The 27,533-nt window shown below is 47.2% G+C and overlaps 1 protein-coding gene across 5 annotated transcripts in view; it reads right to left on the bottom strand.

Annotated features, from left to right (window-relative positions):
* The window catches only part of TMOD1 (tropomodulin 1), a 305,423-nt gene that overhangs the window by 57,122 nt on the left and 220,768 nt on the right, over positions 1-27,533 (bottom strand). For 3 of the 5 annotated variants that reach the window (XM_033917789.1, XM_033917773.1, XM_033917781.1), the window contains exon 7: positions 8,392-8,502. The exons of 1 other annotated variant lie outside the window; for it this stretch is intronic. In XM_033917789.1, the coding sequence (XP_033773680.1) occupies positions 8,392-8,502 (111 nt within the window). The remainder of the gene's footprint in view (positions 1-8,391; positions 8,503-27,533) is intronic. One more of the 5 variants, XM_033917798.1, reaches the window with a different exon arrangement.

The raw sequence follows: 27,533 nt of genomic DNA, 5'->3' as shown, positions 1-27,533 counted from the left end.
GCTCTTTGATAGCGTGTGGGTCGCCGAAAAAGAAAACCTACAAACTAAGGTGAGGAGAAGGGAGAGAGCTGGCTAATCACTAGGATCGATTGGGCAGGCAGGTGTGGGCTGCGGGGACCGCGCGATCTTTCATGCCTCACTGCGGGGACAAGACCATTCACCGCTCCACGGGGCGGTGAATGGCCTTGTCCCCGTCGCTGCAGCGACTGCTACTTTTCGTTCCCTGTAAACCGCCACCGTGTCATTCTCTAACGCATACCTTTCTTGTGGTCCGATTTCCCTTTGAAAGAGGCCTCTCAACAGGTAAAATATTTGGGTTCCTACATACCCTCCTCCCTGGCGCGCCTTTATGAGATCAATGTGAGACCTTTGCTTTGCACATCTTTCGAGAGCCTATGTTTATTGGGTTCCCTGCCAATGTCCCTGGTGGGTCGCATCTTTTTATATAATATGATGATTGTTCCTCGGTGGCTCTATCTGCTCCAGACCCTACCGATCTGGCTTCGCCGCATGGATCTGGAGGTGTTCTACCGTGCCTTGAGGGTTTTTCTGTGGCGGGTATGAGACCTCGGTTGCCCCTTTGCATTTTGATGTTGCCTGAGACGCAGGGAGGTTTCGGTTTATTAGATCTCAGAGCATATAATTTGGCATGTGGCATGCGACAGGTGCGGGATTGTTATCTGGAGAGCTCTTCCTATTTGACTTTTTCGGTGGACGGGGACTTTCTACTGCTTCTCTCTGGTTTGTTTGTGTTGCATGCCCCCTCTGCACAGTTGAATTCTTCTCAGCGGAGACACGTGGTTGGTCCTATATGTGACTCATTTGGAAAATGCTTTGTAAACATTTGCGACCCATTGATGTTACCCCTAGTGGGGAATTTACAATTTAGCCCGGGTAGAGATACTCGAGTTTTTCAGTTTTGGCATGCCCATGGGATTCGTAGGGTGGGGGATGCCCTTACCGACCAGGGAACATTCTTTCTACTGATGAGCTGGTGTCTTTATACGGGTTAGATCAGTGGTCTCAAACTCAAACCCTTTGCGGGGCCACATTTTGGATTTGTAGGTACTTGGAGGGCCGCAGAAAAAATAGTTAATGTCTTATTAAAGAAATGACAATTCTGCATGAGGTTAAACTCTTTATAGTTTATAAAACTTTCCTTTAACAATTAAAAGGAAAGATATATAAACTATGAAGAGTTTTACCTCATGCAAAATTGTCATTTCTTTAATAAGACATTAACTATTTTTTCTGCGGCCCTCCAAGTACTCTATTTTTTTCTGCAGCACTCACATTTAAAGTTTAATATCTTTTCTTTCTCAAAACTGGCACATTTCAATCACTAAATTGAAAATAAAATCATTTTCCTACCTTTGTTTGGTAATTTCATCAGTCTCTGGTTGCACTTTATTCTTCTGACTGTGCATCCAATATTTCTTCCCTTCTTTCCCTGCTTCCTCTCCTCCAGACCTCATTCCCTCCCCCAACTTTTTCTTTCTTTCTCTATGTCTGTCTTTCTCTGATTTCGTGTCCCATTTTTTGCTTTGTTTCTGACTTCCTGTCCCCCCTTCTTTCTTTCTTCCTTCCTTCCTGCCCTCCCCCATGCCACCGCCGCCGGGGAATAGGCTGCTGCTGCTGCCCTCGGGAACAGGCCAAGATCTCCCTGCTTCTCTTCTCCACGGGGCCGACCAACTCTCGCCGCCCGACGTCAATTCTAACGTTGGAAAGGACGTTCCGGGCAGCCAGGCAGCGATTGGCTAGCCAGAACGTCCTCTCGACGTCAGAATTGACGTCGGGCGTAAGAGAAGCAGGGAGATCAAAGAACACGGTGCCGGCCTGTTCCCCGATGGCAGCGGTGAGAAGGGAAGGGAAGCAGGTTGGGCACCACTGCTCTAGACGAACCGCGAGCCGCACTCTAGGGAGAACAGTGGACCACCCCCCTTGGTACGCCACTGGAGCAGCAGCGTGTCTGGCCGGCTCTTCCGTGGATAGCTCAAGGAGCCGCCAACCCTCGGCTTTGAACGGAACGAGCCGGCCAGACACGCTGCTGCTCCAAAACGAAGAGAATGATTGCGTCCAGACCGCGGGCCGCAAATAAAACCTGGAGAGCTACATGCGGCCCTTGGGCCGCGTGTTTGAGACCGCTGGGTTAGATTGAGTGGATGCCTTTGGTTAGATCAAGTGGATGCAACTCCGACATTACATTCTCAGTCTTGATAGGACCTCCTTACGTCCTTCGGTGGCACAGAGTCTTGGTCACTGTCTGGACTTGTGGGAGGACCAGGTTCCGCGTCTTCGATTCTTTGTCACCACTTTGCAGTTTCCCTTGTCGACTGAGCGTGCCGCTTTGTTGGCTGGGGCATGGAGCGCTGATCTGGGGTGCACCATTCCACAAACATTGATTTCTCATTGTTTTACTCTTCTGCGTACTCTCTCCTTCAACATGCTCCATAGGGAGCAGGAATATACATTTTTACATAGAATGTTTATTTCTCCACAGAGGGCTCATCGTGCTGGATTTGCTCTGCTTGCCTGCTGCCCTAAGTGCCCTGTGAGCATTGTGACCCTGGGTCATATGTTCTGGGCCTACCCTCTGGTACGGGCTTTTTGGCTGCAAGTGTTGGCTTTTCTGTCCTCCTTATAGCCTTCATTGCCTGCCTTTGCCCCTAATGTTCCCCTTTTTTATGATGGAGCTGCTTTTCCCCAAGGATTTGTTGGGCAGCGGTTGCTGGTGTCCAAGGCTCTCCTTTTGGCTAAGAAAGCCATTTTGGTTTCCTGGCGGGCTCCGCATGCTCCCTCCTTCTCTCAATGGCATTTGTCCCTCTATGACTTAGCTCTTGTGGAACGAAGAGTAGCGGGGACTCATGATGAGAACCTTTGATCTAAATTTCAGGATGTGTGGGAGGGGTACTGGCTGTCCCTTCCGCATTGGGAGAGGAGTCTGTTATTAAATTGCTAACTTTTTGGGAGGTGAGGCCCTGTAGGGGGGTTGGGTGCTGCCCCTCGCAGTGCGCAGTTTGCCCTTGTGGGTTTTTCTTTCCTGCTTCTGACGGGGAGCTCCACCTTCTTTTGTTGTTTCTTTTTCCTCTACTTTTCTAGGGTGTGCTTTTCCTTGGTTTTGTCTCTTTTCCATCTTTTCTAATTTTGATTGACTACCACACAGGTCTGAGGGGGGAGGATTGGGAGGGTTGGGATGCTGGTTTTTTTCGTCTCTGTACTATGCTATTTGGTTGCTTTGTTCTTGATGGGGTAGGTTGTTGGGGCATTATAAACTCATGTATTGGGCATGTCTGACATCTTGACATCTGCTTTTTGCTGTATTGTTGTTTTATGTTTATAGCCTACCCTGTTGGGGTGGCCGATATGGCTTTTGCGGATGTGCTTTTGCTCTTTCTTGTTCTGTTTATGTTTTGCCCAATAAAGAAATATTATACCTAAAAAAAAAAAATTGTTTTTATATTGCTTGGAACATTCCAGCAGAACCCATTATGTATTTGAAACTGTACCAGCTTCTTAGATGATCACTAGACACTATCCAAAGCATTATTATATATAATGATTATGATTATTGAGAGCTTCTATACCACTACTAATGACTGGGAAGTCAATTCAGAGCCTCTGCAAAGGCGCTACACTACACGAGCTTCTGTAAAGGTGATATGATATATTAGCTTCTGTAGAGATGTTACCATAAGGAGTTGTGAGATGTTACAATGCATGGGTTCTATACTGAAATACACAGAGCTCTGTGGTGGTGTTACCGAGTTATTAATACTGGCATGGTTATGCCAATAATTCATCATCCTACTTGTATGCACATGTTTATACTAAATCAGTTGTCCTATGTATATACACATGTAATACAAGTACTAGGTTTACTATTGCCGCTAAATACACTATATACTTTTACATACCTCTTAAGGAGGTTGGCCATTTCAACTAATAATAATAATAATAATAGTAATAATAACTTTATTTTTATATACCGCCATACCACAAACTGTTCTAAGCGGTTTACAAGGGAAGAGATTGTATACAGACAGCGACATTACAGCAAACTTTCAAATTTACATTGGCTTGTTAAGTTTAGTCAGGTTTATCTGGAAGTGTATTGGGAGTACATCAGGTTGAGGTGGAGTCAGAGAAATTTGTCAAAAAGATAGGTTTTTATTGACTTTCTGAACGTTTGGTACGAAAGTGCGTTTGAGATGAAGTTGCTTAAACATTTATTCCATTTGCCTGCTTGGAAAGATAGTGTTCTGTCGAGGTATCTCTTGTATGTGCAGCCCTTTAGGGATGGAAAAGCGAACAACTAGGTACTGCATGTGTTAGTTGTGCCTGGGAATTCAAATTGTTGGGACAGAGAGGCTGGGGATGAGACTGTCATGGTTTTAAAGCAAAGGCAAGCAAACTTTAAAAAGACTCTTGCTTCCACAGGCAGCCAGTGTAGTTTTCTGTAATATGGGCTTACATGGTCTGATTTCTTGAGGCCATAAATGAGATGGACTGCAGCATTTTGGATGACTCTCAGTCGTTTGGTGGTTTTTTTGAGAGATCCTTAGTATATAATGTTGCAGTAGTCTAAGACAGTGTTTTTCAACCTTTTTTGGGCAAAGGCACACTTGTTTCATGAAAAAAATCACGAGGCACACCACCATTAGAAAATGTTAAAAAATTTAACTCTGTGCCTATATTGACTATATATAAAGTAATTCTCTTGAATAGGAATCAAATAAACACAAAGAAAGTATTTTATAATGCTGCCACCGCCAACAACACCGTTGGCGGCGGTGGCACTCAAGTGGCTAAAGAGCCGCAGTTTGCCGGCCTAGGGACAACACTGGAGGGTGGCCAGCTGTGCACCCCCTTGGGACGTAAACCCGGGGTGGGGCAGACCGCCCCCCCCACCCTGGTATGCCACTATCTGTACCTCACTCCCTCCCTATGACCAAAAATTCTCCTTTCTTCTATTCCCCGTGTACACAACCATCTCTTTCCCTCCCTTCCTCTCTCCAAAGTCCATGCCTTCTGTGTCCAAACACTCATTCCCTCCCCCACCTCAGCATCTCTTTCCCTCCCTTCCTCTCTCCCAAGTCCATTTCTTCTGTGTCCAAAAACGCATTCCCTCCCCCACCTCAGCATCTCTTTCCCTCCCTTCCTCTCTCCCAAGTCCATTTCTTCTGTGTCCAAAAACGCATTCCCTCCTCCACCTCAGCATCTCTTTCCCTCCCTTCCTCTCTCCCTCCCTTCCTCTCTCCCAAGTCCATTTCTTCTGTGTCCAAAAACGCATTCCCTCCCCCACCTCAGCATCTCTTTCCCTCCCTTCCTCTCTCCCAAGTTCATGCCTTGTGTCCAAAACGCACTCCCTCCCCCCTTTTGTGTTCCGTGTTTGCCTCCCAGCCCATCTTTGCAACTTTCTCAGCAAAACGAAGCTCAAGCCGCAAGGCTTGTCTTCTGCTTCCTGCCTGCCCTGCCGCGCACAAATAGCCGAACGGAAGTATTCTCCGACGTCAGCGCTGACGTCGGAGGGCAGGCTTTGCTTAAGCCCTCCCTCCGACGTCAGCGCTGACATCGGGGAACGCTTGCGATCGGCTATATGTTAGCTGCAGGGCAGGCAGGAACAGAAGACGAGCCTCGCGGCTCGAGATGTATTGAACTCCGCGGGTCCCCCGTCCAGCTCTCTCCTGTCCACGTGGGGCGGACCGCCCCTCTCCCTAGACTGGTGGTACTGCCCTGATGGCGGCCCTGACCGTACGGCACACCAGGCAACATCTCGCGGCACACTAGTGTGCCGCGGAACAGCGGTTGAAAAACACTGGTCTAAGATACTTAAGATCAGGGATTGAACCAGCAGTCAAAAGGAGAAGGAATTGAAGTATTGTTTAATGGTGTGAAGTTTCCATAAGGTGAGAAAGCATTTTTTGACTTCAGCATTAGTATGATCTTCAAACGTCAGGCTTCGGTCCAGGGTGACCTCTTAAGGAGGTTGGCCATTTCAAGTAAACATAATCTAGTTACATGCATCCCTGAAAGATCTGGTTTCCTTTCTCTGTCAACTTCATAGTTTCAGTTGAAGTAGTTTGAGAAAAGGATTGTCTTTATTCCTTTCTTGAATTTTCCAGTGTTCTTTTCAAACTTTAATTCCTTCAGTAGGGTATTCCACCACATCGGTGCCATTACTGAGAACATTCTTGCCCTGGTGCTTCTGTATTTGATGTCTTTGAAGGAAGGTATTTGTAGAAAGGACTCTTGGCTCGAGCACAGAGCATGCCAGGGCGTATGGTTATTTAGTCTGGCTGCTTGGTATTGCGGTTCTGAAAGGTGAACAGTTTTGTGCATCAGTAATAGGATTTTGAATTTCACCCTGCTCTCAATCAGGAGCCAGTGTAACTCCTTCAGTAGCGGGGTGGCACTCGTCTGTCTCATTTTACCTAGTAGAAACCTAGCTGCAGCATTTTGTATGGTTTGGATCTACCTGATTATGTATTTTAGTAAACCCAGGAAGGTTGCATTGCAGTAATTAAAGATTGTGAGTACCAGGGATATTACTACATTGGACATTGCTCAGTGGGAAAGGTAGGGTTTCAGTCCTCTAACCCAGTAGAGTTTGCCATAAGCGTTTTTGACCATCCGTTGGATCTGCGTTGTCATGTCTAAGCTCGGGTCCAGCCAGACACCTAGATTTCTTATCCCATTCTTGGACAGTTCTACAGTATTGCTGATTAATGTTAAGTGGAAACCAGGGTCGTTTCCTCCCCATTTGTTTATGAGTAGTAGTTCTGCCTTTTCTTTGTTGGCTACTAGTCCGTTTGCTTGAAACCATCCAAAGATTTTCTCTAGGCCCATCTCAATTGTGTGTTTGGTCATCGCGTCCCATTTCTTCAGCGGTATGATCAATTGGATGTTATCTGCGTAAATGTAGCATTCCCATCCCAGGTTTCTGATAAATTTTCCAAGCGGATTGGAGGAAAATTTTGAATAGCATGGGTGATATGGCGGACCGTCGCGGAACCCCTATGACAGTTTCTTCCCAGTATTCCCTTGCCATTTTACTCTCATTCGTCTTTTAGATAGAAATGATTCTATCCATGCCACAGCTCTTCCCTCGAGGCCTACTTCTCTGCAATGTGATTTTAGCAGCGTGTGTTGGACTAGGTCTAGGAACCCCAGCAGCACATCTTGACTGTTTGCCTAGTGTTTAAGGACAGAGTCCTATACTGCTACTAGCACGGTCTCTCTTTTAAGGTGTCTTTTATCTTAGGCTTTTCTATCTTGCTCATCTGAAGGTAAGTTTATTTTTGTTGTACATTTGGTGATTATTTTTATGTTATACTGTAAAACACTTTATTATGTTTTACCACATTATACAATACCTATCTATTAGGAAAATACCTTACTCCCCCTACAAACAACAGGCTACAACCACCAGAAACCAAAAAAAGACACAAACCACCTCTCCTATCTCGATAGATGACCAAGCTTCCTACAAACCTGGAAAGAGACACCCACACCAGAACCCATAATATCAAGACTACAATACCTGATATAGCCTATCTTCTCTCCAAACCATATGCCATAATCATACGCCAACACGAACATAAACCAAGTTATCTCTGTCATGAACCCTAATGAAGTAATATACACCCCCCTCCTTATTCACGGGTTTAGGATTCGTAGATTCAGTTATTAGTATGTCTCTAAATCACCTTGCCTTCCTCCCGCTTCCTGGACTTCTCCACACCTTACTTTTAAAGCCTGGTGGCTAATGGTGAAGTGGGGCAAGAGTGATCTTCCTATGCTCCTGCCCCATGCAGAGCCATGAACAAAAATGGCTGCCTTGAGTTCCCGTGGTCTCGCGAGACTACAGCAGGATCTTATTTGTTCACGGCTCTGTACGGGGAGGGAGTGTAGGAAGATTGCTCTTGCTAAGCTTCACCGCTAGACCACCAGGCTTTAAAAGTAAAGTGTGGAAAGATTCAGGAGGAAGGCGGGGTGATTCAGAATCAGCCTTAACGTTTCTCTTATTCGTTTGGGGGCTGTGCCCCTAACCCCTGAAAATATGGAAGAGGGAATGCAATCCCTGGATATGACCAGGCTTTTCTAAATTGTAAATCACATTGAACTCCTTCTGGGGTATATTAGCAATCCATAAATACTAATGTAACATAATGTAATAACTGATAACTATCATTAGGCAACAGTGAGCACAACAGGGGCCGGCAGCAGCTGGGCTTTTAGCATCGACAAATATATAATAGTCCTTGATTTTCCTAAATATGAATTATGCCTTGACTTGACACATACTTAAAAAAAGGTGATGTGCACACATTTTAAGATAAATGAATATCATATTAAAATAAAATACTAAGCAGAATAGGAAAAGCTACTTACAAAAGCCACAGGGTCACTGCTTCTTGTCCCCACTATGCTAAACGTTTTGATATAGCTATTATTCTTCATAGCTTCTGCATAGGATTTTAACATTGGTATAGGAATGTTCTGCTGAAAAATAAAAGTTACCATAATATCATTTCAACTGATATTCAAAGCAATTTAGCTGGCTACTGACTAATTAATTCACTTGGTTGGAGCTAGCTGCTAATTTCCAGCAGCACTTAACCAGCTAATGTTGTTGAACTTTGTACTTAGCACCTAACTCACAGCTGGCTACATAGGGGGCGTTCTGGGAATGGAGTCAGCACTTGACTGCTTAAGTGTTAATATTCAGACCTCAAGTGGCAAGGTTTAGCACATAAATAAGACCACATAAAATTCTGTCATATCTTCATGCGCTACCCCCATAGCCGCTTAAGTGCTGAATATCAAATCAAATGGCTATGTGTTAGCTAGCTAAAAAATAACTGGATATTTAAAGCTGAAGTCCAGATAGGATTTGGTGCTGAATATCTGGGAATAATCTGTTGGCAGCAGTAGCGTACTAAGGGGGGAGGATCCGCCCCGGGTGCCAGCCCTGAGGGGGTGCTCCCGGCCTTGCCGTTCAGTCCCCCCTACCCCTCCCTGAAGGACCGCTTGCCCCACTGACCTTCCTGCACCACCTATGAAGCAGCCCGCAGCAGGATCACGATGTCAGCGATCCCTGAGCTGCTTGGGCGCTGCTTCCTGCACCGCGGTCCCACCCCACCTCTGATGCCAGAGGAGGGGCGGGACCGCGGTGCAGGAAGCAGCGCCGAACAAGCGCAGGGATCGCTGACATCGCGATCCTGCTGCAGGCTGCTTCATAGGTGGTGCGGGGAGGCCAGGGGGGCGAGCGGTCCTTCGGGGTGGGTCGGGGCATCAGGCCTTCAGGGTGGGGCGGGCGGGCAGGCAGGCAGGCTTTCAAGGGGGAGGGGGTGACAGGCAGGCCTTCAAGGGGGGACAGGCCTTCAAGGGGGGGACAGGCCTTCGGGGGGTGTGCAGGCAGGCCTTCAAGGGGGGGACAGGCCTACAAGGGGGTGGGATAGGCCTACAAGGGGGTGGGACAGGCCTTCGGGGGGGGTGCAGACCTTCAGGGGGGGGACAGGCCTTCAAGGGGGGTGCAGGCCTTCAAGGGGGGACAGGCAGACCTTTAAGGGGGGACAGGCAGACCTTTAAGGGGGAGACCCTGGTTTAGAAGTACATGGAGGGGGGGGTCACGTGATGCTGCCTGCTTGAGCGGTCGCACGCCGGAGAGCTCCTGCCTCACCCTTGATAAAACCGGCCAAACTACCGACTCCTTCGTGTCCCCGCGGCGGAAACGAGCGGGCGGGACAGGGACTGACACCCCGCTTTTCTATTTGTTACTTTTTTGCTCATCGGGAGTGACTGCGGCGGCGGGGGGGGTCCCGTGGTGTTGCCAGCTTGGACGGCCGCGTGGCGGTGAACTTTGGCCTCATCCCCGCTAGCCTCGGCGCTCCTGCCGAAGATTTTCAGACCCCACGGCAGAAACGAGCAGGCGGAACGGGGACTGACACTCCGCCTCTCTATCCCTGGTCCTTGGGGGCGACTGCGGCGTCGAGAGGGTCACGTGGTGCTGCCTGCCTGGAGGGCCGCGTGGCGGACACACCCGGCCTCACCCCCGCTAAGCCCGGCACACATACTGATTATATTGAGTACCCGCGGCAGAAACGAGCAGGTAGGAAGGGGATCTCCACCCAGTTTTGTGCTCATCTTCGGGGGAGAAAGCAGAGGCGGGGGGGGGCCACGTGGTGCTGCCTGCCTGGGTGGTCGCGCGCCGGAGAGCTCTCACCGTACCCCCGCTCACAGTGACGGGCACTACAGGCCTTTCAGCGTCCCCAAGGCAGAACCGAGCAGGTGGGCCGGGGACCAACAGACTGCTTTTTCCCTTCCTGGTCCACGGGAGCGACTGTTGCGGCACGGGGCATGCCCATAAAAGCGACGAAAGGCGCCCGGGACAGATCCTCTCTTACCCCCTCCAAGATGGCGGCGGAGCAGGCCACGTTCACTATCCCCGCTGGCGACTGGATCACAGACATCACGCGGTCGGTCACGGCGGCGCTGGCAGATAAACTGAATAAAATTCAATCAGCGGTGGATGAAATGCACGAGAAATTCGATTCCCACAGCCAACGCCTAACAGAGGTAGAGCAGCGCGTGTCCGACCAGGAGGACACGTGTGTGACGCTGACGGCCCAGGTGGAAGAACTCACGCGGACGTCTCGGGAGTTGCAGGCGGCCCTAGAGGAGCAGGAGAATAGGAGCCGACGGAACAACCTGCGGCTGGTCGGGCTCCCGGAGACGGTGAGTGACCAGGACCTCTACATGATTTTCAGCAAATGGCTCCCTGAGACCTTGAATCTGACGGGGGGAGCGGAGGCCTTCGCCTGCGAACGGGCGCACCGCATTGGAAATCGACCTCTGGAGGGGGGTAGGGCGAGGACCGCCATAGCCCGCTACTCTAACTGGAGGGAAAAAGAACTCATACTCCGGGCCTTCCGAAAGGCGGGCACCTTGGATTACAACGGATCCCGAGTGCTTATATTCAATGATTACTCTGTGCGGGTGGCGGCCCAACGCAAGCTTATGGCGCCCTCCTGCACTGACCTTCACAACAGAGGAGTTAAATTCGCGCTGGTCTATCCGGCGAAGCTCCGAGTCTGGCACGAGGGCAAAACTCTCACCTTTAACAGCGGAGAGGAGGCCAGGGCGTTTCTGGCAACTTTACCTGCCTAATGTTACCCTAAACCGGAAGTGGCTGCTTTGCGGCTCACCTGCAGATGCGGCTCAGTACTCCTGGGAGCTGTGCTGGAGTCCTATTGACTTTATCCCCTGAGCGTTCAGCAGACCCGTGGGACCAAGCCGCCATTGCAGTGGTGGAGCTCCTTTCCTCGACTTGGATATGTTTCCCGAATCAGAGCGGCTGGAGTGCCTGAGTGATACGCGCTTGGCATTGAGGGGCAGTGGTGCTTGCGTCTTTCCAGTGGACTCCTGTATCTCCGCCGGCTACACTAACCTTTGATTGACTCTCTTTGATCTTGGTGCGGGCCGCCCTGGCTGGAGGGGACTCCTTACGAAGGGGCATGCGGCAGCTCTGGAGCACTTTCTTGGACTTCTTGGTATCACCTATTCACTGTTCACTGTTTGTGTTTAACTTCCTGCTTTTGCATTCACTGCGGGGACTATATGTTAGGAGTATTGTTCAGTGGGTGGGGGGGGGGAGGGCTCCGGGCAGGTTGGGGGAACTGTATGGGTTTGTATGCTGATGGGATGGGATCAGCCTGGGGGGCAGGAATGGGGGGGGAAGGGTGGAGGGAGAGTTTAGGGGGGGGGGAGTGAATGGGAGAGTGTGGTTGTGTATGGGATGAGTGAGCAGGGGGGAAGGGTGGGGGTCTGGGGGGTGGGTCTGGAGGGCACTGAGATATCAGGGACAGCGAAGCTTAGCTGGGAGGCTTCGCCTGGGCCCACTTACTCTTTTTGTATTGGACGAATATGTATTTGGCTGGTGGAGAATGGATGAGTTTATACTCTTTGGGAGGGGTGTTTCCTTCTGGATTGTTGTGCTGCATAGAGCTACTCTCTCACTGTTATGGCTGATTTAAGAGTTGTAACCTTTAATGTCGATGGCATCAGGTCCCCGGTAAAGAGATCCCGTATTCTTACCAGCTTGCGACATTTGAATGCGGAAGTAGCGTTCCTGCAAGAGACCCACCTCACTCAGATCGAACACTCTAAGTTGCGAAGAAATTGGGTTGGGGATGTTTACTCCTCTTCCTCCGGGGGCAGGAAACGCGGGGTGGCGATACTGTTGCACAAGAGACTACCTTTTACCTTGCATAAACAATTGACCGATCGGGAGGGGAGATATGTACTTGTGCTGGGGGAACTTTGGGGTTTAAAATTGTTACTCTGTAATTTGTACGCCTCCAACTCTTACTGTCATAAATTTTTCTCCTCTGTTCTCTCTCTAATTTCGGCTTACCCGGATTATCAGGTGGTCCTGGGGGGGGACATGAATATCACTGCAGACCCGGGGGTGGATTGCAGACCTCCCAGGAGCAGTCTGAGGGATCACGATAATAAAGGGGTGGGCTTCCTGATGCAGCATTTAGGTCTGGTGGATGTATGGCGGACACTACACCCATGTGACTCGGAGTTTACTTTTTACTCTCATGTACATAAGGTATATGCCCGCCTGGATTATATACTACTAGACCAACGGCTGTTTTCCAGGGCTACTAGATCGGAGATAGTGGATTCCACGATCTCGGATCATGCTACTGTGGATCTTACACTGACACTGGCAGCTGGCAGGAAGGCCTCCTCTTGGAAAATGGCTTTACACCTGTACCAAGACCGGGAATTCCGGACGTATCTTCGGGCACGTTGGGCGGATTACCAGGCTACAAATGACACCCCAGATATTGGACCAATATCTTATTGGTATGCTTCCAAGGCAGTCCTGAGGGGGCATGTGATTGCATACACTGCGGCTACACGCAAGGCCCGGGGCGCTGAGCTTCTCTCACTCACGAGACAGCTGCATGGTTTTCGCAGGGCCCATATCTCCTCTCTCTCGGATAAGGAGCGACAGGAATACAAGACTATACGTGACCGTATTGAGACTCTACTTCATCAAAGAGCGGAGCAGACCCTTGCGTTTCAACGGTATAATCTGCATAGATGGGGAGGGAAGACGGGGAGACTTCTGGCGAACCTAGTGAGACCTTATAAGAAACGTCAAATTATTACGGCAATCCGCGATGCTGGGGGCACTCGACATGAAGGGGAGAGACAAATTGCGGAACAATTTGTTAAGTACTATGAAGCTCTATACGGTAAGAGACCGCTAGATGAGATGGCCCTTCAGGATTTTTTCAGGGGGTTATCATTACCTCGCCTGGAGGAGGATCAGGCTGCATCTTTGAGCCTGCCGATTTCCGAGGCTGAACTCCGTGTCACCATTCGGTCCCTTAAATTGGCAAAGGCGCCTGGCCCGGATGGGTTTGGGCCCGAATACTACCGCATTCTAGAAGATCTGGTGGCGAAGCCCCTGAGTGCAATGTATAACGAAGTGGCAACATCAGGGGGCTCCTTTCCGGATAACATGGCTCATATAGTTCTACTCCCTAAGCCGGGCAAGGACCCGGATCTGGTGGGGTCGTTCCGCCCAATCTCCCTACTAGATCAGGATATTAAGCTTCTGGCTGCGACTTTGGCGAGACGTTTGAATGGCCTTCTTCCCGATCTCATTCACCCAGATCAGGTTGGGTTTGTGCCGGGTCGATACGCTTCTATGAACTTAATGAAGGTCTTGGGAGCGATTCATGACAGGGTAGGCAGGGGGGGTCAAGAGGCGGTGGCGGGACTGGATATGGAGAAAGCATTCGATAGCATCTCTTGGGATTATCTCTTTTGGGTCCTACGGCGGGGCGGATTTCGGGGTGCTTTTCTGGCCTGGGCTTCTGCCCTATATCACAACCCCAGGGCGAGCCTACTGATCAATGGGGGTTTGACGGAGGATTTCGGTCTACAGAGAGGAACTAGACAGGGGTGCCCGCTCTCACCGCTCCTCTTCCTACTGGCTATCGAACCCCTTGCGGCGAAAATCCGGCAGGATGAGACAATTCAGGGAGTTGCGGTACGGGGACAGGAATGCAAGATCAGCCTGTTTGCTGATGACATCTTACTCTACTTGGATCATGTTTCCGTGCATCTGCCCAGAGCTCTGGAGGTGATTCGAGCCTTTGGAGCACTGTCGGGATTACAAGTTAATTGTAGTAAATCGGAACTTCTGCTACTGGCTGGGGGCCGGGCGGAGACCTGGCACGCGGTGTTACCTATCGCACCCACGACTAAACCAATGAGATACCTCGGCATATACCTCAGCACTGATCTTCCCACGCTTTACAACGCAAATATCCGCCGGCCCCTTGAGGCCATCGCAAAACTGTGCCAAGCTTGGCAGGACCTGCCGCTGGGGATTCTGGGTCGGGTGGCCTTAGTGAAAATGAGTCTGGTACCGAAGCTCTTGTATCCATTGCAGGCCATGCCACTTTGGCTCACCAGGAGGGATGAACTTGTTTTTAAATCTACTATCTCTCGATTTGTTTGGAGGTCTCGCACTCCTCGGATAGCGATGGCCAAGCTTATCTTGGATAAATCACTGGGGGGACTTAATGTCCCGGATATTCGGCTTTATAATGTTGCCTCCCTCCTCCGTTGGATTCACGAAGACTATAGTGAGTGCCCCCGCTACTCCCCTCGTGGATGGTTGGCGAGCTGGAGTGCCCCCTTTCAATTTATGAACCTCATACATCGACATGATGATCCTGGGAGGCGTTATACGGTTTGTTCTCGTTTTCTGCGCCCGTTCAGACTGGCTTGGCGTTGGTGGAGGCGACGACAGCACCTATCACCGGACATATCTCCTTTTGTACGCCTGGAGGGCAACCACAGGTTCCCACCGGGCAGGGGGCGATCTGTGTTTCAGCACTGGTCGGCCCAGGGTTGTAGGTTGATGGAAAACGTACTTGACCTGTCACCGACTGGATTTCCCTCCTTTCAGCAGGTCCGGGACGCGTGGGGCCTTCCCTCGAGCTATATGTTTTCTTATTTTCAGGTTCGTCACTACTGGGAGACGGAACGTAGGGGAGTGGCGGGGGCCTGGGTCAGGGGCCCTCTGGATATCTTGTTCTCGGCCACTCGGCCCGCGCTAAATTCCCTGGCGCGCTGGTATCGTGTCCTTAAGTTGTCTCTTGTCACGTCGGTACTTACACCGGTGCGTACATCCTGGGAACGAGGCTTGGGGCAGGATATTTCTGAGTCACAATTCATCGCCTGCTTTACAACATTATATTCCTACACTAAATCAGCAGACTTCCAGGAACTCCAATATAAGATCCTTCATAGGGCTTACTTCACGGCACAGAGGGGAGCGCGAATGGGAATATGGGAGAGCGGTCTTTGTATTAAATGCAAGAGCAGTGCCGGAACATACATACATTCCTTTTTGGAGTGCCCACGACTGGATGTGTGGAGGGAAGCCCTCCCCTTGTTGGAACAGGTGGTGCAGCGCACTGTGGAATGGGACTATGGGTTCATACTCCTGGGTCTGCAGACACCCCTCCAGGACCAGGGTTTCACCACGCCCCAATGCAGGTTTCTCTATAATGCTATTTTAGTAGTAAAGAAACTGATCTTGACATACTGGATGTCTGAGGAGCCCCCTCCGCTGCCGCATTGGCGGTGCCGGCTTCGAGAGGTAGCCCTGTTTGAAATTCGATCCCAAGCAAGAACAACGAGCGTGCTTAAGCAACATTACGCTGGATTATGGACGAGACTGCGGGACCTGGTGCCGTCGAACGCACGAGAGGGGGATCGGGGGCCTTTTTAGCAGGGAACTGATTCTCCGTTTTTTGGCTGGCCCTTGGGGTTTTGCCTCCTTTACCTGACTCTTTATAGCCTTCTTTTTCTCTCTCTTTTTTTTTTTTGCTTTCCCTTTCTATACTTTAGTGCCCTGGGATGGGGGGGGAGGGGAGGGGGGGAGGGTGTTTCCTGGGATATGAGTGAATGGTTTGTACGAATGGATGATGCTGAGTGCGCTTGATGATCTGAGTGTCGCGTGGGTTTTTTTGGGGGTTCTTTTTATGGAAAAAGGCGGGAGATCGCTGCTCCAGACGGGTGACTTTCCTTTTCGAATGTTCCTCTCAACTTACGCCCTCAATGCTCTTTTTGTCTTGCTCTGTTTTTGCCTATTACATGCATGGGGGGGTACCTTGGGGGACGTATTGCTATTGTTGATGCCTGTTCTGAGTGTTGGACTGTTATTTGTCTTTTCAACCGGTTACTGTTGCGCCCTGCTGGGCGGTGTATTTTCTCTCGCTGTCAATAAACATATGTTTAAAAAAAAAAAGAAGTACATGGAGGGAAGGGTGTTTCAAAGAGACGTGCATATGCCAAACTTTGGGGGGGGGAAGAAATAATGGGACTGAAAATAGAGGAGAGGGAGAGAGATGATGGACCATGGGATTTAGGGAGGGAAGGAACAGAAAGGGAGAGAAATTGGACACAAGGGATGGTGTGGAGGAGGGATAGAGATACTGGATAGGAGGGTAATTGGGAAAAGAAAGGGAGAGATGGTGGACTCTGGGGTGGTGGGAAAGGAGGGAGAGATGCCGGATGAAAGGGTAGTTAAGAAAAGGTGGATCTGTGGAGGGAGATGAAAAAATGGAAAGATACCAGACTTCCTGGGGAGGGAAGGGAAATAGAAAGGGAGGACAGAGTTGGCAGATGGATGGTTAGCATGCAGAAAGAAGAAAGAAGGAGACCCTGGCAAGCAAGTTATCAGAAGAAAACCAGAGCCTTGGACCAACAAGATTTGAAATATAACCAGACAACAAAAGGTAGAAAAATTAATTTTATTTTCTGTTTTGTGATTACAATATGTCAGATTTGAAATGTGTATCCTGCTAGAGCTGGTGTTGGACTGCAAACGTAAGCTAGGATTTAACAGAGAGAGGAAAAGTCCTTTTCGTTTCTTTATTTTATTTACACCACAGTGCCAGTGTGGTTAGGAGAAGCCAAAGGGGGTGAAAAAGCTATAAAACCCACCAGGATTTTTGAAAAAAATCACCCAACTGGGCAGGAAAATTGAATTGAAAAACCAATTCAATAGGCTGAATCGAATCGAAATTTTTTTTCCTGAATCTGGCAGCATTAGTTTGCGCTACGGTCTTAGACTTTAGGACCTGGGATTGGGGAGAGATGGCATCCTCAGTACTTTATAATGCAAGTGAAACGAGGATTTGGTCAGACTTTTGAAGGGTCTGCAGAAAAAAATATTGTATAGCCGGGGACATGAGACAGCAGGAAACGGGAACTTTTCTTCCTTCTATTTTTGTGAATGGAAAGGCTGAGGATGTCAGAGAGTTCAGTTAAAATATGTGCTTTATAAGAAAATATAATAATGTGTTTTATAAAGTTTATAGCATAGCTGGCCTACCCAGTGAGGTGTTCCTAGTGGTGGTGGTGGCAGCTTGTCAATGTGTTGAGAGGAAGAGGTGGTCTGGGAAATTCTGCTGAGCAAACTCCGGGCCCATTTCCACCCCCCAGTTAGTCCACTCCACTCAACTGGTTCACACACTGAGTGGGTCTTTGGGGGTTGTTTTGGGATCTCTTCCAGTGGTTTATCAGTATCTCCTTCTGGTCCAAGGAAGGAAACTTTGTTACCCTTAGCATTGACCTACAGAATATTTTTGTAACAGCGCTGCTTGTGTGGCATTAGGCTATGTAGTGATCGAAAGAAAAAAACAGACCTTTGCACATTTTTGCACTATATGGTGGGTGTATGAGGAAATTCACATTTCCTGCACAGCTAAGTCCATGTGAAGTTACCTTGTGCTGTATTTGACATCTTGCAAGGTCTCTGTTTGAAAGGAAAGATCTAAACTTAAAAATGAAGTGGCCAGAAGTTATGATAAAAGCAGATAGTGTAGCTGGTTTTAAGAAAGATTTGGACAAATTCCTGAGGAAAAGTCCATAATCTGTTATTAAGACATGGGGGAAGTGTCTGCTTGCCCTGGATCGGTAGTATGGAATGTTGCTACTCTTTGGGTTTTGAACAGGTATTAGTGTCCTGGATTGGCTACCATGAGAATGAGCTACTGGGCATGATGGACCATTGGTCTGACCCAGTTAGGCTTTTCTTATGTTATGTTCTCATCTGTAGGGGCCTTTGTTTTCACTTCTTATTTTAATGTATTCTTTTTCTGGGAACTTATCAGTGTTTTTTATAATGGGAACAAAAATGGAAGAGAATTAATGTGTGTGGGATGAGGGGGTAACTAATTTCTTCAGCTAAATAATTCAATCCACCTCAAACAGACATAGGAGAACTCACGCACCATTCACACACCCTCCAACCAAAAACGTCAAAAGAAAAAAACTGTTCAACAACCTCCTAGCCATTCGAGCTGCAACACTCGACCCCCAAATCTACAACCTATTGACCTCGACCACGGACTACAAAACCTTCAAAAAGAAATAAAAACCCTTCTATTAAAAAAACACATAAAACTGAACTAACACAATCAGAACTGTCCCAAGCATCACCTGCAACTACTCCATATGTACTTCTGATGTCATGACAATTCAGACATAATTTATGTTATGTTATGGTATGTTTGGAATAATGGTTACATATATGAGGTTCAATATAAGAAAATTTTCACTGCCTGTTTCTACTCTGACCATTTATTCCATTTCATGGTCATTACAAAAAAATATTTTTTTACATGGGGGGCTGTCAAAAAATGATGGGCCCCGGGTGCCACATACCCTAGGTACGCCACTGGTTGGCAGTAAGCAAAATGCTCACTGCTGCTGACTGAATATCAGGCTCATTATTTCTATGCTCAAAATTGACCCATTAATGTCAGAATATGCCCTACAAATGTGCTCTGCCTTGGAAGCAAAGTAGCACTTTTATATTTGATATGAGCCTCCCACAGCGATCTTATTCAGAGAGCAACTGTGAATGGAAAAATCCTGAAGTTTGATGTTTTGGAAATGAGCTGCAGCCTCTACAGAAAGTCTTGGTGTACTCCAGGGGTGTCCAACCTTTTGGCTTCCCTGGGCCGCATTGGCCGAAAAACAAATTTTCTGCGGCCGCACTAACATTAGCTGATGAGCAAAAAAAAGGCTGAGCAGGTCCCTAATATAGATGTACGTATCTAATAATCAACCTTCATTAAAGGGACACTGTGGAGAGGAACCCAAAAAAGCAATAATGCTTACCCTGACTGAGTGATCCTCCACATGCACCGCTAGCCTCATCAGAGTGGGGATGCTGCATCAGCTGTTAGCGGCGTACGTGGAGGATCGTTCAGTCAGGGTAAATATTACTGCTTTTCTGGGCCTCCCACTTTGAGCTTAGGCTCCCTCAAAATAAACATATCCCCTGCTATAGCTAGTAGGGATCCCCAAGCCTCACCAACTGACAGCTACCTCCTCCCCTCCAACTTCCCAAATTCTGTAGCTGGCAGCAATATTGCAGAGCTGCTGCCTTCCATCCTCCCTGCACCCCCACCTTGGCTTTCATGCATGCATGAAAGCAGTGGCAGCTTGAGGATATTGCTATTGGCTGCAAAGCTTAGTGATTTTGGGTTGTCAGACTGGAGGAAGATGTCTTCAGGTGGCAGGGCGTGGGAATCCCCAATAGCTCAAGTATTTGTAAATTGCACTCAGGCAGGGAGAAACTTTGGTGCCCATCCATTAATTTTGGGTTCCAGTCACTCCCCTAAATCAGCTGTATATGACTATGCAACTGAATACAAAAATAATTGTGATGCACATATCTCAAAGCTAGCATATTGCAGGTAATAAATTCAAAATAAAAAAAATTTTCTACCTTATCTGTATATTTTGTTTTTCCATCATCTTGGTCCCAGTTTCTCTTTCTGCTTTTTGTCTATCTTCAACTAATTCTCTTTCTGCTGTTCATTTTTTTCTCCTCTCTTGTTCCATTTCCTCCTTATGCTTGTCTCCAACGTATTGATTTTTCCCTTTCAGCTTTCTTAACTTTTTCTTTTCTTTTTTGCCTCTGTCCACTCAAATCTTGCCTTCTTTCTCACCCTTCTTTTTAAATGTTCAGCTACCTCTCAATTTTCCATCTTCTCTCAGTCCCTAGCTCTCCCATTTCCCATCTCATTCCTTTCCCAGCCTCTTATTTCCTGCTATCTACTCCATATTACCACATTTCTACCACTGTACTCACTGCTCTCTCACTCATCTTGTCATCTCCCTTTTGACCTCATTCACATGGCTCACCACTTTCAGAATCCCCCTCCCTCTCTCCACTGGTCAGGCTATAACTCCCCCTCCCTTTCTTTCCATCCCCTTTCTTATCCCAGCTCTCTTCCCTCCTGCCCTCCCATGGGTCCATCTCTCCTCCTCTATCCCCATGGTCCAACATTTTGCTCCTTCTCTTTTCTATTTTTCTTCTTCCCTCCCCCCTTGATGCTGAACAATGAAATGGAGGAAAAAAAGAGAAATGCTGCATCTCTCTGCCTTCCATCCACAGGCCTAAAATTTCTCCCTACCTCCCTTGCATCCCCAGATCCAACTTCTCTCCATTTCTCTTCCCAACTTTCCCCCACTCCATCTCTCCTCCTGCCTGCCTGCCTCCCCCCCAGGTCTACCATTTCTCCCTTTTTCTTCCCAACAGTTCTCCCTTCAAGTATCTCCCTCTTCCTCCACATCACCCCAGGTCCAACTTCTCTCCCTTCAGACCATTGCCCACCATCTGTCTCTCTGTCCTCTGTTTCTGGCCCCATAAGCTGTCCCTCCATGCCCAATCTAGCACTTCTTTTAATACCCTCCCCCTCTGTACTTAAAAAAAAAGTCCAGGAGGCTTCCTTGGCCCAGCATATTCTCCCCCCTCCTCTCCACGCCCATGCATCTCTACCTCACACCTCTCCCTCCACCATGTCCAATAATTCTCTCTCTCCTCCTCCTTCCTCTGTCTGCTCAACAGTTCTCCTCTTTCTTCATCTCACCATGTGCACCATCTCTTTCCCTCTCTCAGACATCCAATTCTCCCTTTCTGTTCCCTCCCCCTAACTCCCTCCATTCTTCAATCCTATGGTTCATGCACCCTCCCCCTCCTTCCTTCATCATTTGTCCAAAGTTTGTGCTTCCTCCATCTTGAATCCCAATATGACCTTCTCCCTCCCTTCTGGCAGGCTCCCATGCTGCAATTGTTTTCCTGGTGAAAGCTGCGGGCGATGGTGGCTGGCTCCTCACGCGATCCATGGCTGTGCTGGAAGTATTTATTTTATGACCGTCAGCGATCCACTCCTGTGCTGGAAGTGTTCCCCTCCTTCTGTACCTTCCGGTGAGTATTTATTTTCTGGCTGGTTTCCTTGCTGCAGTCATCTGCAGGTGGCATTGGCTCCTCGCATGCGATTCACTGCTGATTTGGCAGCCTTCTCTCTGATGTCATGATGTCGGAAGAAACGCTTCTGACACAGCCGCAGATCACACACAAGGAGCCGACACCTCCCGTGGACAACTGCAGCAAGTGAGCCGGCCAGAAAACTACCCGCTGGAGGGAGGCACAGAAGGGATGAAGGGAGAAGCTGGGCCGCACAAAACTCCTTGTTGGGCCGCAGGTTGGATACCCCTGCTCTAATAGCTATTACTTTACAAATGATTCTATCACACTGGAAATCTGCCCAACTATTAATATCTCTTTTTGGTAGGCTACGGTCTTGATGATTCATAGTTATGAATGCAAAGCTAATTCCTTCACTAATAAGAGCTATAAAACTAATAAAATATGGGTGCAAATAACAAATGCCTCTTCTTAGACCTGAATTTTAGATACATTTCAACTGGGTTGTTAGTTTAGATTAATTTGTGCTGTTATACCTTACTTTTTCGTCTCCATAGGAATTGCTTTCATATGGCTTCATATTATATTAAAGTAGATTACATGGATGCTTGTTAGTCCTTTATGCATCTGTAGTTAATATGTATGTATCATTTGTACTGTAAAATTTCCTTTTGGTATTTTTATTTAATTAATATTATATTTCATATGTCAAAATTCCAATAAAAAAATTTAAAAAATGAAAATGAAGATATAACTAATATTCAAATAGGAATTTAGCATATAATTTGCCTTGTGTGGTTTTGAGGGTCATTGTTTCTTTAATTTAAGATTTATTTTTAAGCTATTTATGGTCTAATGAGGATTATTAGATGGAGACAGAATCGGTCTGCAAGTGACTTGTAGAAACTCACCATCCGGTTCTTTCATTTCATTATCTTCTATTGCAAGACGCTATTCAACCACAAAACACTCATATGCCAGTGGTACCTGGTATCTGTTGTATATAGGTTATTGCAAATATTGTTCTGATATGCTAAACGTCAGAATTACATTTTTTAAAAAGTAATAATTGTTTTAAATCTATATTGTAAAGATATAAAATACAATAGTCTTTCTGGAGTACAGATTAAACTATAATGTAAGCTGTTCATTTGAATATCCAAGGCTTATTCATATAATTTGAATTGTGTTATAGTTTAACAGAGTTGGGCATTATAATTTATTTAGTATTATTTATTAAATGGGGAGGATTAATTTGGGGGAGGAATTATGGTGCTTAGGGGAAGAAGGTAATTGCTTGTCTGTATGCGCGCATCCAAGTTTTTGAGTACTTAAAGGGGTGGGTTAGGGGAGGGAGGGGGGCTTTTAGTTTATGATCCTGGATGTGTGTGGAAAGATTAGTTAAAATTTCAGCACAAAATATATTATTTTCCTATTTGATAGTATCTATATATAAAATGAAATGGCTTTCAAGTTATACTCATTAAATGTAAATGGATTCAATCACCCCATCAAGAGGAAAAAGGTTCTTAATTTCCTGAAAAGCCAGAAGCAGATATTTATTTTATAGAGGAGACTCATCTATCAGCAGCAGAGGTGGCCAAATTGGAGGGCGGCTGGATAAAATATTGTTTTCTTGCTTCAGCAGTGGGCAAAAAGGCAGGTGTGGCAATCCTGATTAATAAGATCTCTACTAACTTTGATAACTTTCGGGCTGATCCAATGTTAATATGACTTCAGGAAAAGATACCTTGATGCTTCTTAATATTATTGCGGATTTCTTTAAAAAGCACCAACAAACCATTCTGACACTGGCTATGTCTAACTTAATTGTAGCTGGAGACTTCAATGCTGTAATATATCCAATAATGGATAAACAACCAAGTAGACATTTAAAATCATTAGGTCTGGATAATCTTGTGCAGACTTGTGGATTAAAGGATATATGGTGAATTTTTTATTTTAATGCTCGAGAATTTACGTTTTGTTCCCAAGTTCATAAACCATTCTCAAGAATTGATTATTTTTTTGTTTCTGATCACTTAATTCAACAGGTTACAAAAGCCAGCATAGATCCAATCATTTTGTCGGATCATGCTAGAATTTGGATAGACTATCAGTACACTGAAGAAGATTCTAATAGATCTGTATGGAGGTTCAATAATACACTGCTTGCAGACTCAAACTTTCTTGAGGAAATTCAAGTAAAAATGAATGAGTATTTTCAACTCAATACTTCAGAGGAAATCTCTTTGGAAATTCTTTGGGATGCTTTTAAGGCAACTCTATGAGGGCAGATTATTTCGGTTTTAGAATCACAATTGGCTTTAAAATGGGAACAAGGAACTTTGAATGCCCTGTTAAAAGCTAAATATAAATATAATGAGATTTGCTCGCAATTGTCTAGGAAAGATTTGTTTTGTCAGCAAGCGGTGTATTATGGGAATGCGAATAAAGCAGGAAGAGTATTGGCATATTATCTTAAAGCTAAAAAGAGAAAAGTAAAGATTGCAGCTATTACTGATGAAAAAGGTAAAATTTCTACCCACATTGTGGGTGTTTTAAATCAATTTCTGGATTATTATAAAGCTTTATACTCCTCTGAGCTCTATTCAAACAAATAAAATGAAGGAAGAGAATTCTTAAATTTAATTAATGGGCCAAAAATTAATAGAAACATAGAGTATAATGACAGAAACGTGCTGACGGCCCATCAAGCCTGCCCACTCAAGTACCCTCCCTCCTCGAGAAACCGTCTTTTAAGCATTCCTCTGGAGCAACCCCACCTGATGGTCCCATCGTCCCTTGAAGTCGAGCGTTGTACTGGCCTCAACTACCTGGCGTGGAAAACCATTCCATTTATCAATTACCCTTTCGGTGAAGAAGTATTTCCTGGTGTTCCCATGAAATCTTCCCCCCTAAGTTTTAGCGAGTGCCCTCTTGTCACCGTGGGACCCATAAGATAAAAGATTTCTTCTTCCACTTCAATGTGGCCCGTGATGTATTTGAATGGTTCTATCATGTCTCCCCTTTCTCTGCGCTCTTCGAGAGAATATAAGCGTAGCCTGTTCAGACATTCTTCGTATGGGAGATCTTTGAGTCCTGAGACCATCCTAGTGGCCATTTGCTGAATCGACTCCATTCTCTTCACATCCTTTTGATAATGTGGCCTCCAAAACTGAACACAGTACTCCAGGTGAGGTCTCATCATGGATATGTATAATGGCAGTATAACTTCAGGCTTTCGGCCGATAAAGCTTCTTCTAATGCATCCCAGCATTTGTCTAGCCTTTGCTGAAGCTTTCTCCACCTGATTGGCAACTTTCATATCTTCCCGGATGATTACTCCCAAGTCCTGTTCTGTTGCAGTTCTTGTTAGGTTTTCACCATTCAGGGTGTACGTTCTGCATGGATTTCCGCTACCAAGATGCATTACATTTCTTGGCATTAAAATTCAGCTGCCAAGTACTGGACCACTGTTCTAGTAAAAGCAGGTCCTGTTCCATCGTGTCGGGCATGGTTGCGCCGTCAGGTTCTGCTGCGCTACCCACAACGTTGCATAATTTAGTGTCATCAGCGAATAATGTTGATATTGAATAGTATCGGGTCCAAGACCGAGCCCTGCGGTACACCACTGGTCACTTCCGCCGTTTTTTAGGAAGTACCGTTTACCATCACCCTTTGAAGTCTGCCGCTAAGCCAGTCTTCTACCCATGTCGTTAGTGTTTCTTCAAGGCCCATCGTGTTCATCTTGTTTAGTAACCTCCGGTATGGGACACTATCAAAAGCCTTACTGAAGTCCAAATACACGATGTCCAGGGACTCTCCCTTATCCAGTTTTTTTGTTACCCAGTCAAAGAAATTTATCAGATTGTATTGACAAGACCTTCCCTTTGTAAAGCCATGCTGGTGGGGATCCCTTAGTCTTTCGTTATCCAGAAACGTATCCAGTCTGTTTTTGATCAATGTTTCCATAAGTTTACATACTATTGATGTGAGGCTCACTGGTCTGTAATTTTCGGCCTCTGATCTGCATCCCTTTTTGTGGAGCGGAATAACATTGGCAGTTTTCCAGTCCAAGGGAACTTTTCCCTTGCTTAGGAAAAGATTAAAAAGCTCGGCTAACGGTTCTGCTAGGGCATATCTCAATTCCCGAAGTACTCTGGGGTGTAGATTATCCGGGCCTATAGCTTTGTTCACTTTTAGCTTTGATAGCTCGTAGTAGACATTGTCCACGGTAAATGCAAAATCCCTGAATGGGTCCTCCGAGCACCCCTTTGTCTGCAGCTGAGGTTCGGATCCTGGCACTTCACAGGTGAAGACTGAGCAGAAGTAGTTATTGAGTAGTTCTGCTTTGTCTGAGTCTATGAAGTTACCGTCAGGTTTTTTTAGGCGCACAATACCACTTGAGTTCTTCTTCCTGTCGCTAACGTATTTAAAAAAGGATTTATCTCCTTTTTTAACCTGTCTTGCTATATTTTCTTCCATCTGGAGTTTGGCCTCCCTGACTGCCGTCTTAACCTTTCTAGATTTTGTCAGATAGGCTTCTTTAGTTTCCGGCTTTTGCGATTGTTTTGGTTTTTTAAAAAAATATCTTTATTTTTTAACACTTTCATTAAGTGAATACAAGAAAAATTCATTTTACACTTTATACATCACTTAAAATCCTTAAAATATATAAATAGATCAACACATTTTCCCATCAAAAATTATTATATAGTTATTAATGAAATATATTCATACTAGTGTTTAAGCCCGTTAGATTAACGGGTGCTAGATGTCTCCTGCTTTTGAACCTGGGCAGGGGCAGAGGCAGAGCCGGGGCGGGAGGGAGTGACGGTGGGAGAGCAATTTCAAAGCTTCAGCAGCGGCGGCTCCTTGACCAATCCGCGCTTACAACGTCCCCACACTTGTGGTCTGGCTGGCTCCCCCACCAAAGCCCTTCGCAGCGGCAGCCCCTCCCGCATCCGTCCCCGCATCCCAAGCCTCTCCGAAGGCTGGCTCCCACGAAAATGGTACCCCTTTGTCCAAAGCCGCGACGGAAGCCTCCCTCAAGACACATTTCAAATCTGACATATTGTAATCACAAAACAGAAAATAAAATTATTTTTCTTACCTTTTGTTGTCTGGTCATTATTCATATCATGTAGGGGTCCCAGGCTATGGTTGGCTTTTGATAACTCGCTTGCCAGGGCCCCTTCTTTCTTCTTCCCTCCCTCCATCCCTGCAGCTGAAGACAGGCACCTCCCCCCAGTGGTCTGAGACAGGAGGGAGCAGTTAGGACAGGGTCTGAGGGCAAAGAGGGGCTCAGCAGCACACAACCACCTTTCCTTCCCTCCCTCCATCAGGTGCTCCAGTGGTCTGAGACAGGAGGGAGCAGTTAGGAGAGGGTCTAAGGCTAAAGAAGGGCTCAACAGCGCCCAACCACCTTTCCTTCCCTCCCTCCATCAGTTGCAGTGAATCCACCAATGTTAAAAGGAGCCGCGTCGAAATCGGAGGCCTGCCACTGCTGTAGCACGTTCCCCTCTGCCTTGGTCCCGCCCCTTCTCTGACATATGGGACCGCGGCAGAGGGAATGTGTTACGGTGGCGGCAGGGCTCCAATTTCAAAGCAGCTCTTTTTAACATAGGCGGAGGTGAACTGTACCTGATGGAGGAAGGGAAGGAACGGTGGGCCAAATTTCGGCAACGGCAGGAATTGTTTTGCGGGCCAAGCACCGTGAAACTTTGTTTCTTTAGGCAGCCCCGGTTGTTTACTTGGATTCAATGTGAGCCGGGTGAGGAAGGCCGCCGCAGCCTCGCGGCTAGGTAGGGGGACAACAATGGCGCTTATGCTCAAGCCCCCGCCGCAGCTCCTCTCTCGATCCTGGTGCGGTTCGAGAGGGGAGTCGTGGCGGCGGCTTGAACATAAGCGCGATTGTTGTCCCCCTACCTAGCTGCGAGGCTGCGGTGGGGTTTCCATGGCAACCCGATCACGGATCTCAGTGTAGGGCCGGGTCTGGCGGCGCCGTGTAGTGCGGAAGCGGGAGGCGGGACCTCAGCACAGCGCCGCCGGCCCCCAGGAGCTCGAGGCCGGCTGCGGACATGCCTGGCGTGGCATGGTGCAGGAGGAACAGTGATCGGTGGAGAGCAGTTGATGACAGTGATAGGTGGCGCGAGGTGGAGAGTAGGTGATGACGTAAAACATGCGCACTCGTGTTTTCGCG

The sequence above is a fragment of the Geotrypetes seraphini genome, chromosome 1 (assembly GCF_902459505.1).
Source record: "Geotrypetes seraphini chromosome 1, aGeoSer1.1, whole genome shotgun sequence".
Taxonomy (NCBI): Eukaryota; Metazoa; Chordata; class Amphibia; order Gymnophiona; family Dermophiidae; genus Geotrypetes; species Geotrypetes seraphini.
This window is presented reverse-complemented; position numbering and strand designations above follow the sequence as displayed.